This window comes from Anomalospiza imberbis, chromosome 3 (assembly GCF_031753505.1).
Source record: "Anomalospiza imberbis isolate Cuckoo-Finch-1a 21T00152 chromosome 3, ASM3175350v1, whole genome shotgun sequence".
Lineage (NCBI taxonomy): Eukaryota > Metazoa > Chordata > Aves > Passeriformes > Viduidae > Anomalospiza > Anomalospiza imberbis.
Window position 1 is genome coordinate 107,682,540 of NC_089683.1, and position 14,028 is coordinate 107,696,567.

Consider the following 14,028-nt stretch of genomic DNA (forward strand, 5'->3'; position numbering starts at 1 on the left):
CTTTTTACCAAAGTAAGGCACTGCATCCATCATAATTTATATTTTAAAAGATAAAATGCCCTATACAATTAGAAACTACATTTTAGAACACATAAAGGCAATAAAATATGCAGTGTAAAAAAATTCAAGTGTTTTTACCCTCAACATATGGCCCTTCTTTTGGATGTTCCCGTATTCGTAAATTATTAGTTTTTGATGACTTCCGTCGGAGAAGATCTCTCACACGTTCATTATAAATTTCCAAATAACTAAAAGAAAAAGAATAGAAAGCCACTGACTGATTCAAGAGCCTTTTATAAAAGGAAAGCCATACTAACACAAGTATGAAAGCAAAACGCTTGGAGAAAGAACATAGACCCAAAGTTCGCCTAAGGTAATAATGACTAAAAAGTATTGTATCATAAAGGAAAAAGTCAAAAAGGCAAGAAGAAAGTGGAAAGAAAGCAGACATGAGCAAGAGCAAGATCTCCTAACGTTAGTCTGAAATAAAGGGTAAAAAGAAGGAAGATGCTGTCCAGTAGCAAAGGCATTTGCACTATCATATAAATGATGCAGTATGCTCAGCTCTTGGCTTGAAGGTACAAGTACTGCGCATTTTGACTACAAGTGCCAACAAAAATCAATTACGGGACTGAGGCCAAGCGTAAAAAGTTATTTTTGAAAAATATGCACTTTTCCCAGAGATAAAGTGAAACAGATTGTTTGTAACTGAAACAAATTTGATAACCTGCAGACTTTTAACATGCCAAGACCTACCTGACTTCAGTTCGAAAGGATGCCTCATTCCGCTTTGTTTTTTCACTTATTTTGCTGAATAATCCTTCACAAATACGAGGTATCAAACCTGCATCACCCTGCAATAACAACAATTCTTAATTCCAAGGCTATATGTGCATGCACAATATATTTTGAAAAATAAAAACCTACATGACTAGTGGAGAGTTTAAGACTGCAGAAAGGGGAAAAATCAATACTTCTCAGCAAACGCTTTCTTGCCCTTTATTTAACTGCAGTCACCTGGCCACTTTAACCCTTTTGTGTGTGGAATGTACAACCAGCTTCATTTCTTTGCTACTGGAATACATTTTGTCCTTCTCATTCAGTCTGAATAATTCCAACTGCCCAAAGGCAGAGACTGGCTCCCCAGAGTAAGTCATGAACTGCCTTATCTCACCAGTATCTTTAACTGCTTGTATCTCATTTCACTGTGGACTTGGCAACAACTGCAGAGAACACGACAAGAGCCATATACAAACAGCCATGGGACATTTTCATTCAAACCCCCAATTCCCAGGTCACAGTCCTTCCTGTGTTGAAAAGTGCAACAGATCCTCTGAATAAATTAGTACACGGTGACAAAATTAAATCTTCATTCATCATATCCCGCAGTCCAGCCAAATTTAATTTGATATTAACTACTGAATGTTTGTCTCTGCAGATAAAGAGTTTTTATGCATTAAATGCTTGGTTGGTTTAATAAAGCAAACTGAGTAAGATCTATCCCACTGAGATACCCAGAAACTTAGCATGCAGCTTTCCTTGCTGGTCCAGGAAGAGCCCTCTCCAGCCAAGCAGTAAGCTATAGTGAGGGCTTTTCTTAGCAGCAGAGGAGCAGGAGAGTGCCACACAGGTCTGGTCTCATCTGACATAGGGGTGCTTGCTCCCAGCTGCCCCATTCCCACCAAGTACGAGTAGGGACGTGACCAACTCCTGCTGAGGACATCTCCTCACCACTTCAGGGAGATGGCAGTTAACACTTCCTCAGAGCCATGGCTCCCTGAAGCAACAGGACAGGACATGCACATACAAATGAGTTTGGGGTAAGAGCTCTAGGCTCAGGAGCAGCTCACAAAACAGTCTGTCAGCTATAATTTCCTTCCAGTCTAAACACATGTTAGAGATTCAATGTGATGAACTATTTACCACTGCAACAAGAAATGCTCTTGTGTTTAGAGTCAGGGGCCTTGTAATTAAGCAGGATGCAAATTAGGACAAGCCAGACCACACATTCAAATGTGAACACATTTGAAGACTAGGCACTCCAGGCACCTAAGAGTTTGCCTGGTGGGATTCTACAGATAACTGGCAACAAGAAAACAAAAGGCAAATGAACTCCCCCTGCACCAAACTCTGTCAGAGCTAGTGCTCCATGGGCAAAGACTTCTCTCCTACTTGGACAAAAATCCAACCCTTTCTGCCCAAGCTTACTTGAGTTTGCTCCCATACTGGTCCCTCTGCCCTCATTCTTCAATTTCCTTCTGCATTCTCTGTCAAAGCAATCTTATTCCAGGTGTCACCTCTGAGTTCCTCTTCCTCGTTTCTTTGCCCAGATAAAATTCCCAGTTCATCATCCACTCACTGTCAGTTTTTTAATTATACTTTATCCCTCCTTTCTGCTTTTTCCCAGCTTCTTCCTCCTCTTAATCAGTCTCTCTCTATCCTTCTCACACCAAGCTCCATTCTTTGAAATAATAATCTGTTCTCTGCTCCTATCTTTCCTAGTCCTTCACATGACTGCACCTTGGGTTAAAAAAAACAAAAGAAATCCTAGATTAAGGGAGAAACTTGCAGATTAATCTGGCTTTTTTTGAGACACTTGCCTCTGACAACAAAGGAGCAGCCTTTCCCAATATCTGTCAATTATCAATCTCTATTTCCAGGTAAAATTCCATGGGTCAGTGTTGGAAATTCCCACACACATTTTATTTTAATTTTCTTTTACACAACAGAAGAGGGAAAATACTCTTCTTTCATCTTATGCTTGGAAATACCTGAATAGTTTTAATTAAAGCTTAGGGGAAAAAACATGGAAGATCTATCACAAAGTTTTAGGCAAATCATTAGTGTCTGACATAATCCAGCAACCACAAAGAGAGGCTTAAAATAGGAAGTACAAGCTGTAATTGAGTAATTTCAACCTTAGCAATATAATGTTGAGAAAGGAAGCACACACAGTTCCCAGAGTATTATGCTAGTAAAATGTACATCTTAAAGAATGCATACTCTTTATTGGAAACTATATTTAAACACTTTCACCTTTTCACCCCCTAGAGCTGAAGGGCAGGATCAACTACAGCTTTGACTATTTTTTTTCTGGCCTACAGAGTTTCCAGACATGAAAATCAGAAGAACCAAAATAGGTAGTTCATTCAAAAGCTGAATTTTCTCATTAAAAGCCTGTTCTTCTGTGCTATCTAACCAGAAAAATCCTTATTGCAATTTAAATGTACTGAGTTTTGCCCATCTACCTTGACCATAAGGAGCAAATTATTCTCTTCCTTTCTGTAGCAGCCTTTCAGGTCTTAGAAGACTTTTAATTCCCCATATCCAAGTCTGCATATCCTAGTCTGAATTTCCTGATATTTTATAGATCTCTGCTCATTTCAGTATCTCTACTCAACATTCTAACTGGCCCACATATTTCTTGAAATGATTGCTGTACATAGAATTGCAGAAGCGGCCTTCCAGAGCCAAGAACAGCAAATATTGAAAACCAAATGAGAACAGAACCCAGGCTTTTTAAACAGAAGTAGGGAAGAAGGAATACTTATTTACAATTCAAGTTTTCTTAAAGCACTGTACAGGACTTGACAGGGCCATCAATTTTGAAGCATTTAATTTGCCAGCTGAGTATATTTTATATGCACTCTATACTATGCCAGATTAAAGTATTTATGTATCATGCCAAGTAGATTAGACCTTTATTACTGAATAGTGTCAAACAAACTCCAGCATCTATTCATTTGCAAACTGTTTTGATAATTACAGTCATTATATATAGTGAGGCAGTCTCATAAAAATGTCACTTTTACAAATTTCTGAAATAGAAATCCACACCTAGGTTGTGAGATCTTTTCTGGTTACAAAAGTCTATTCTGCATATGATATTGAGGTAAATATAAAGAAAGAAAAAGATTTACAGCTAATTTACTCTCCTAAGGTAGAGGAGGTGCAAAGAGCCCAATCTCACTACATTTCAGAAGAGTGATCTATCCAAAGAAGGATAAGTGTTAATATTCTCCTTTTTATTTCTGCTGGGAGAAGACATAATACATTTATTTTCCCAATGATTAAAGAATGAAACCTGCAGAGGCTGCCTGGCAAACAAGCTTCATCAGTCAGTCTTTCTAAATTGCTCCACTCCCAAAAGTTTAGTGGGTTCTCTCTGTCCTTGGACAGTCACAGAGGCAACTGCAAGAAACCACTCCCATCCTTCATTCACAAACTGCCAAATATCTCCTATCACACCCTCTTCTTCCTGCAGTGGTCAATAGGACATAATCCATAAAATTAAATTTCCTGTATAATCTCCTAAGGGTTTGATGAACTACTGTCACGCCCAACTTCTGCTTCTCGCCTGACAGCCTTCTCTAAGGACCTATTTTAATCTTCTGAGTATTCAAAAAAGATCTAAAAAGCATTTACTTTCAGAAAAAGTTGATCATTAATTTTCTCAAAATCAGTATCTCCTTTTTTTGTCTCAAGTTGGCCATAGAAAATCAGCAGTAACATTAGAAATGTTTGGCTTTGTTACTGAACAAAAATTACTGGTTAGAAGGTGTGATACATTGAAGGGTTAATAGCATACAGACAGAAGCAGTATTAAAAATTCTACAAAAAACATGCTCCTGCAACAGTGTAATTTTAATCCATTCCAACAAAAATATACAGCTGCTCACTCAATGTGGCACAGGAACTGGACATTGTCTACCTGGAATTCTCCAAGGCTTTCAACATGGTTTCCCACAGCCTGCTGCTAAGAAGCTAACATGTTATGGTCTAGACAAGGGGTCTGTGTGGTAGGCGGGAACTGGCTTAAGGCTGCACTCAGAAGGTGGTGGCAATAGCTCCTTGTAAAACTGGAAACCTGTTATGAGTGGAGTCTCCAAGAATCAATATTGGGCCCAAAGCTGTTTAACTCTTCATAAGTGACCTGAACAATGGGACCAAGAGTACCACAACAAAGTCTGATGAAGACACCAAACCGAGTGGGGAAATCAATGCTTCAGAAGGGACAGCCACGCCGAAGGAAGACCTGGATAAACTGGAATAGTGAGCTAGCAAGAACTTTTTGATGTTCAACAAATATAAGGTCTTGCACATGAGAGAACATAATCCAGGAGAGCAGCAAAGGCTGGGATCTATCTGGCTGGACAGCAGCTCTGCGGAAAGGGACTTGGGGGTCCTGTGGACAGCAAGCACAACATGAGCAAACAGTGTGGCAAAGAAAGCCAACAGGATGCTGGACTGCATCATAACAACCAGGGCAGAGATGAAAAAGTCATTAGTCCACTCTACTCAGCACTTGTCAGGCCACATCTAGAACACTGCATTCAGTTTTGGTCTCTGCCATACAAAAAAGATGTGGACAGGCTGGAAAGGGTCCAGATAAGGGCCACAAGGATGACCAAAGGACTGGAAAGCTGCCATTTGAAGAAAGGCAGAGAATACAAGGCTTAGAGGAGACCTTATAACCATGTTCCAGTATTTAACAAGTGCCTACAGAGAAGATGGAGACTCCTATTTACAGGGAGTCACATGCAAAAGACAGTGGTAATAGATACAAATTACTCCTGCAGAGAATAGGATTGGATATAAGAGGATCATTTTCCATGAGAACAATCAGCGATTGGAATTATGTCCCCAGGGGAGTGGTGGATTCCCAACAATCGACACTTTTAAGATTCATCTGAACAGGATGCTGGGCCAAGTTGTCATGACCATGCTTTTGCCAAGAGAAGGTGGACCAAATGATCCTTGAGGGTCCTTCCAACCTGGTATTTTGAGTTCAATGAGAACACAACATACCGCATTTCCCATCATGGTATAGGACTTTCCAGACCCCGTCTGTCCATATGCAAAAACAGAGGCGTTATAACCTTCAAAAGCAGATTTAAGCACATCCGTACCAAGATTTTTGAAAACCTAAAAAGAAAAAAATAAAGTTTAAGCCAACAGAAGCTTGGGGAAGAAGCTTGTCATCAGCCCAGCATGGCAAATATTGAAGAATACCACAACACAATGACAAAACACATATTTACTATAGGAGAGAAAATTAATATTTCAAAAAAAAATACTAAGTCTTACTACCATATTTCATTTACAGCACTACAGTGGTTTGGTTTTTATTTGTTTCTCTGTCACAGAAAACTTGACATGTCAAATTGCTACTTTCTTTTCTAAAGCCCCAATGTCTTTCAGCAATCTCAGCTACTCCATTCACTTTCATTATTGTTATTACCTTTTTGTATCTTATATTATTATGTATATTATTTTTATCTTATGTATCTTATATTACTTGTATTGTATGTTATTATCTTTGCATCTTCACCAACTCTCCACATTCTACAAATATCCAGTCCCCGCTCAAAAGGAAACATTTCCATGATTCTGTCCGTTTCTTCCCTGGTCTTTTTGGAGGGTTTTGTTGGTTGGTTTTGTTTTTTTGCTTTAATCAAGTGTAAGAACATGACCCATAATCTTCTCTGTATTTTCCCCATAAGTGTCTTTCATGTAGCAATGCTTTTTAGGCTGGCAAACATGGAAACTTGTTTTTAATGTGGTGAGTGACCCTCTTTCATCATTTAACCCCTTCTCTTTTACCCTCAACATGTAATAACTAATAATGATCCTTCCTCCACATCCCATAATATGGAACTCTGTTGTCACCTAATAAATTCAGCTCTCACCAGATGCCTTCACCACCTTCCTCTACAATACTGACTCACTACAACATACCTCACAAATTTGCCTGACCTTTCATCATCATTACCCCTCATTTCCATCCATACCCCTCACTTGGCAAGGAGTAACACTTGGTGCAGCACTTCTCCCAATTAAAATATTCATCTGTGTCTCACCACCTAGACATGATTTTCAAAAATCTCACAGATGCTTCACATAGTTTAGCTACATGTCTGCACTTTATATGGTTTATATTCTCCAAGGCATACAAGCCATTTTTAATAGCAAATGGCACAAGCACAGTTATAATCTCACAGCTTCTCCCTAGAAGGAGTGCTGGGTAATTTCCTTAATCACTAATCTTCAAATGTGCCTTTGGAATACTTCACTTGACCTTCCCTCCAGCAAAGGAGTTACAGCGCTGTAACCAGTTATATCTCTCAAAGAAGAAGAACATAAAGATCAGCCAAAGCTACTTTATTCTTTCCCCTATTTTTCTCTGTGTCCAAGTCTTTATGCACTACTCTTTTGATGGAATTTTCCTTTTTAAAAATTTGTGTATGTCTTGCATGTGATTTGAGGTAGTGCACAGGACAGGTACGGTCAAGCCTTGTCTGAACACAAAGGCTTAACACACAGCTTAGAAGCAAAGACTGTTTGGATGGGACATCAGTTTGTCACAAAAGGGCAGTAAATATCAAAACTCTATTTGTTTCTCGGTCAGGAATACAAATTAAGAAGCTTGATGGCAAATTGCCATCCCCACTCTTACTTTGGAATACTAAAGTATATTTTGCATCTACATGGCATATTAATAAGGTATGCAGTATTAGAGAGATTTCCACTTTTTATTTTTCTGCCTTTCAAATGGAAAAATGTTACAGTCTTGAACAAAGGGCACTAGGCAACCAAGTCACCAACAACCAAGATCAATTTTATTCTCTGGCAAGATGAATGCGAAAACGAGGTCCTTCTATGCCATTCGTGCAGTAAATTGTAATTTCTGCAGGAACTTGATAAGAGCTTCATTACAAAGTCTTACAATTAAATATGAAATCATTAACAAAAGCAAAACAGTAGCTTGTGCAGTGTATGCTTAGGACTTGCACTCCTACAGTTTAAAAACTCCTTTTGTTTTCTAAGCACTGCACACAGTGTAATTAAAATGACACCTGAGAAACAATATTTTTGTAGCTGAGCAAGAGAAGTCCACACTCCTACCAGTACAGATAAAGGAGGTGCCCAAGGTTCTAGAACACACTTTAACAGCACAATATTGAACACAGGCATTGAAGCCATGTTTAGAATTTATCCTATCATTACCAATCACAAAACTCACAGCTTATAATTTATTGCTCAAGGCTGCTGCAGCCATCAGTATATGGGCATTTTAATTTATTTTTGTTTCTACAGACTCCTGACATGGGCAAGTTATAGTAATCTCGTCTCTACCTGACCCACTCTGAAACAGGCAAATGGCACCAGAAAGAAAAATTTGGAAAAGGGGAACTTATCACTTATATGTGGAAACTGGACATCAATATCGACTACAACTTGGATATCTACTTGTATGCATTCAACTTTACTTTGCAAATGGGTTTTTTGACAAGAATTAACCTAATTGTTTCACAGCAAATTTGGATTCTGGAAATAACCTGCACTGTAACAGCAAGAGCCTCCTAACACCATGAATCTCTTCCTGGGGTTCCTCTAATGTGGTCTTGTCTAACACAGCTTTCCAGAATTATCTAAAGGCAGATATCTAGAAGATCCATGAATTAAATATCCATAAATTTAAGTCACAACTGATGCATGACAAGAAACTTCATTTAGAATCAGAGCAGAAAAATACATTTTCAAAGCTGTTTTAGCTGAAATAAATAATTGACTCTCCGTGCTCAATTTAAAACATTTGCTAAAATTCTACCAAACCATATGGCTTGAACCACCTGCATAAAACCATTCACTAGAATCTCAGGTTCAAATCCCTTACTACCTCAATTTCCCACGGTACTGAAGTAATTAGGGCATTTCTACATTGATGGCCAAATAAAATTTATGTTCCCTGGTATTTCAAAAAACAGCAAAAAAATGTGTTACTTAACATCATCAAGAAACAACAATCCAGAAAGTTTAAGAATATACACGATCAAACCCTAATATGTCACTGAAATAAAAGAAGTATTCAGAAAAAAGGAGGATGTATCACTTACCCTGATGGTTAAACAAAAAATTCCAAGTCTAAATTCCCCATCAGTTATAGTCATTTATAGTCATTATATATATCTTTAATGGCAAAACTTGTCATTCTCATAAATATTTTTAAATGGCTTCAACTTACTGTTTCTTATGACTAGTTTTAATTGTGAGACTTTTTAGGATTAGCCGTTACAGCATTCCTGATTTCAAGGGCTCTTGAACAAATGGGATACATACTGTATCCCATACCTTCTCAAGAAGGTAAGTACCCAGCAGGCTTGCAGGATATTCAGTAAACTGTTGCATTATTTAAAGGGGAAACAACTAGTCTCACTTGAGGCTTACAGCATCAAAACCAAAAGAGAAGTCAGCAATCACAACTTACTTGAGATTCACTTAATAAATTTATTAGGGAATGGGAAAGAACCAAAAAGTTCAACATTCACATGAAATGCAAGTTCACAAAGGGTCTGTTTATCTGAATAATGTCTATAGCTCCAAATTTAATCTTCTGCTCTGACTATGCAGAATGAAAAACTGTTTTGTCCTTTCCTAAGGTGAATACTCAAGGGAGGAGGAAAAAAAAGAATCTTCAATGTGTACCAAGGCTTTCGGACCAAGGGAAAAAAAAAACAAATCCACACCACACTTCAACCAGGTAAGATTGTTTCTAAGTGAATTGAAGCTATATGCTTGCTTCTCAAATTGATTTTTTTCTAAAAAGCTTTTCAAAACCAATTTCAGCTTAGAGATGTTTTCTAACTTGACCTTATACAATACCAATCAGACAAAAGAACTTGAAAGAAGGCATTCAGCCTGCTGTATTAGAAAACACACCACTTACATTGTAAGATAAGTTAAAAAGAAAAAAGAATAAAGCAAAATTCAAACTCTCAGGTATCTAGAAAATTTCTGAATTACAGAAAAAGTACTTTCAATGGAAAGAAGTTTCATGGAAAGCTTCCAAGACATAGAAAAGGGAAAGGAAAAAGATCAATTATTAACATCAGAAATACTACCATTTCTTGACAAACAAAGTTGGGACTTTTACTGTCTGCTGAGAAATAGGAAAAATCATAGGTAAATGTTTTTGTTCTTTCTCGTCCTGTGTCTCCAGTAGCACCCTCTGGTATCTATTAAAAAAAAAGAAAATAGAGCTGGTACAACACATCCTGATGAAGTAATTAAAAACATTTGACAATAAATAATCAGAATGCAAATCTAACATAACACTATACACATTTATAAATGTATAATGACAAGTCAGATTATGATTCCAACAACACTGACAAAATTAGGAGGAGGTATGCCCCTCAGTAAGAAAGACACCTCACCTCCTGCAGCACAGCAGGAATTACTTGAAATTTAGCTTATGCTTCTAACCCCACAGCACATTTTTGTCACAATACTTAGGTTCAGTTAAATGGGTCCATATATGCTGTTATTATAATCAGGGATTATCCTACACATATAATTTATAGAAGCCAGAGAGATGTTTGCACCATGAACAGCACTTCAACATGGAGCCATAATTAAAAAGGTGTGACATACCTGCTGTTTAGGGCAATCATCATGTTCAAGACATGACAACTGACACTGTATTTCAGCATGCTCCAAATCATTCTGAAGAAACTACAGATTGAAACTCCTTTTCATATTTTAGTCATGAGAAACTCTCTTGCCAAAACCTATTTGCTGCACACGGCTTCTCTTGCTGAGAGAAATGCTAAAATATACCATCTAAAGGTTATAGCAAGTGATGGGTATTTTGTGTTTGGTTCATTTGCATGGGAATTTCAGAAGACTTGTAGAGATGAAGCAGAGATTTAGCAGCTATCAGAAACATAGCCCTATTCTATTTTTGGCTTTCATCTGCCAGCTAAGTAATGACCTGAGTGATAAACTTTAGAAGAAATGATGAGCTAGAGCCTATAGAGTGGTCTTCAGAAAACCACAGTGTAGCAAGTTAACAGTGTAACCTGGTTTCCCCAAAACATTACTTTAACACTGTATTTTAACAACTAGGGGCCATTGCCCACAGTGCAGCAAGCATCACTGTTATGTCCAGTCATATTTTGGCAGCTATTGAGTTACAATTTCCTTTTATAAACTGTGTTTACTCACCTTTAAGTTTGTGATTGTTGTTTTATTTTTTTCCATTGAAATAATAAACTTTGCATTAAGATCTTTCTCCCTGAAAAAAAATCAAAACCACAACAGACTTGAGTACGTTAAATAATACATACCACAATTATCCATAGTCGTATTTCCACCCATCAGCCTGCCACAGTTAATTCTCAGATTAATTATATTTATTTTATTTTTTAATTCTTGTGCCCAATGTTTATTTACTTCTATGGCATATATTTGAAGCACTTGGGCTTGCCTCCAAATTCCTTCATTTAGAAACAGAGCAGAAGTGTGAGGAAATCGGCTTCAGAAATTTAACTCTGCAAGTGACTTAAGTGGTCTGTTCTTAATTGGAAGTACTCTGATCCAAAGCCAGTTAAGTCAAGTATGTGGCTCTAAGGAAGAGCAAAACAGAACATAACAATATAAGCCCCAGCTTCTCACCAACATTCCAGTAGCAGCAGCTCCCACTTATCCAAATAGTCTAGCTAACAGGGACTGAATGTTTAAACCACAAAAACATAGCATTTTAAAACTCTTTTAAAATAAGAAATAAGGTACCAAATATGTGTTCTGATGCATCATAGCAGTGAAGGAGAGAGAATTACCAACAAAGAATTACACAGGTTTGTGGCTTCCCAAAGCACAAGGATTGCCAGGAAGGAAAACATCTAGTTCCAAAGAAGAGTTTTCATGCACTCGCATTTATTTCACAATTGTTTCTGACTGTTTTCAAAAATACCATAAAAAATTGTGAGATTGGTGTCTAAACCCAGCATGTAACAACCTGCTTGCCAGAAATGCAATTTCACTATTGTTAGTCATAAGAGCAATACAGGCTGCTCCTGAATGACAACCTTGAGCACAACACCTCCTGTGCTAATGAAAACATGCACAGGGAAAAAAAGGGCCAGAAGGGAAAGATGCGCAGCACACAAAACCTCCCTCTTCAAACGTTGACACACCTGTCCCACAATCAGCTGCTAAGACACCTGACAAACTGGTGTGCCTGACCAGTGCAGAGAAAAGCAGAGGGCTTTAAAGCAATAAAGTGCTGCTTTACCATATCACACTCCTGGATATTCGCTTGCACCAGTGCAAAATGCAAAAGAGAAACTTCTTCCCAATAACAGGATAATCAAGTTCAGGATTTTAGTGTTTTTTTCTTCTTTGTGGTGCACTAGATGACCCAGCTCTCTGTTCTCCAGCTACTCTGTTCATATTCAGTTTTCCAGCAGAAACAGTAAAGAAAAGCAAAACCCATTTTAAAATCTACATTAATGAATAAAGATTAGGCAAATAAAAACGCTTAAGTAAGTATCAACACATTAGGTTATTTTCCAGAGCTAATGAAAGGGAAAATTGTAATAATTACAGCATTAATTATATAATTGAATTTAGATGTACCATGGAAAACTTTGAGGCATGTCTTATGATTATTGGATCTAGACTTAAGATACTGAAACACCAAAATACAGCTACAGATAATAAAGAGGGAAATTGAGAAAATTGTCCAATGGTATTTTTTGGCAGGAAATAGATCTTGGCATTGCAGTAATGCAGCCTGTGGTGGCTCCCAGTCATCCTGCTTCTTCCACAACCTCTACCTGTCTGTAGCTATTTGTTGAGCAAAGGTGTAACAAGTAATTTGGCCCAATTAAATAGTCAATCCTACTATAAACATTTCTTTCAAATACAAACTGTAACTTGTTTCCTCTAGGAAGTCTGTAAGGACTCTAGGCAGGAAGAACCTTGGTCCAGAATTATTGCTTTTTAATATTTATTTCTTCATGCTTAAGGTGTTCAAGGGGAAATAATCAAGTATGTCAGTGCTTTCTCTCCCAGACCTAGCCAGCTCTCCATATTACTCTGCTAAAGCTACTCAATAATGGAATACTGATACAAAACATTTAAAGTCCAACAGCCATATATGAACTACACAAAATTCTGAGAAGCCGCAAGTAATTAATTCTGTGATAATACTGATAATATTATTAAATATTATTAAAGAATGAGGATTTCAAAGTTTTAAAAAGGACCTTGGAAAGCACTAGCCAATAATACAATTCATAGATAGAATTTTGCATTTTTGAAAGAGAAGGGATAGTGAGAGAAAAACCTAAAACAGGAATACTAGGATTAGAATAAATAAGCCAACCTGAGAGAAGTGGAAGAAAAAATTAACAGGAATCAAATGCCCAAGCTTCATTTTAATATGAGACAGCTGCATATAATTTATTGTGTCCATACAGAGTTTAAGAGCATCTCATAAAAAACAATTTCTTGCTTGATGACAGTTATTTCTGGGCACTCATTTAACGCAGTTGTCATGGTTTGACACTGGCGCAATGCCAGCGCCCCCCTGAAAATACACCTTCCTAAATAATTGCTGTGAGATGTGATCAGGAACAGAGCAGAGCAGGCCCAAGCTTGGTAACAAAGAGGAAAACTTTATTAAACTACTACTACTATAAAAACCAGACACTAAATCCTGGATGAAGACCTTCCAAAACACTCCTCCTCCTCCCACCTAATTTCCAAACAAACCCACGATGAGAAACCACCCAGGATCCTGACCAACTTGCCACCCTTCAGATAATCAATACTCAGTCTATCAAGGGAGACAGGAGTCTCTCCTGTGCCACAGACCCCTCAGGAAACACAATTGCCACCCTTGTGTCTCCATGTCACACATGGCGACCGCCCGGAGAAAATCTGCCAGTGTGACACTCTCCCTTCCATGTCACAGTGCTCTCACCACCGTACATGGACAGACTGCTCATAGGGCTCCTTTAAGGATGCTTTGCCAAGGACCAAGAAAAACAACAGTTCAGTTTCTCATCTTGGGACTACAGTCCCCCCCATTTCCCCCTGGGGCTGAGGGTCCAAGAACAGAGATCTTCTCCTCTTCTTCTCTGAAGACAGAGGGCCTCTCCACACCCTCCACAACTTTCCTCTGTTCTCTCCACTCCTCTGTTGATAATCACTGAAACAGGTCTCTTGGCCCACCACCGC

The 14,028-nt window shown here is 38.0% G+C and overlaps 1 protein-coding gene across 6 annotated transcripts in view; it reads right to left on the reverse strand.

The window, feature by feature from the left end:
- The window catches only part of KIF16B (kinesin family member 16B), a 147,796-nt gene that overhangs the window by 119,331 nt on the left and 14,437 nt on the right, over window positions 1–14,028 (reverse strand). For 5 of the 6 annotated variants that reach the window (XR_010997831.1, XR_010997832.1, XR_010997833.1 and 2 more), the window contains exons 2-6: window positions 11,008–11,077; window positions 9,903–10,016; window positions 5,809–5,925; window positions 757–854; window positions 139–248 (exon numbers count right to left, since the gene is read on the reverse strand). Coding sequence is in view for 3 of the 6 variants with exons in the window: in XM_068186317.1 (XP_068042418.1) it covers window positions 139–248; window positions 757–854; window positions 5,809–5,925; window positions 9,903–10,016; window positions 11,008–11,077 (509 nt within the window). In the remaining 3 variants the exon portion in view is untranslated. Of the gene's footprint in view, window positions 1–138; window positions 249–756; window positions 855–5,808; window positions 5,926–8,301; window positions 8,447–9,902; window positions 10,017–11,007; window positions 11,078–14,028 lie in introns of those variants that run through there. The other variant, XM_068186319.1, reaches the window with a different exon arrangement.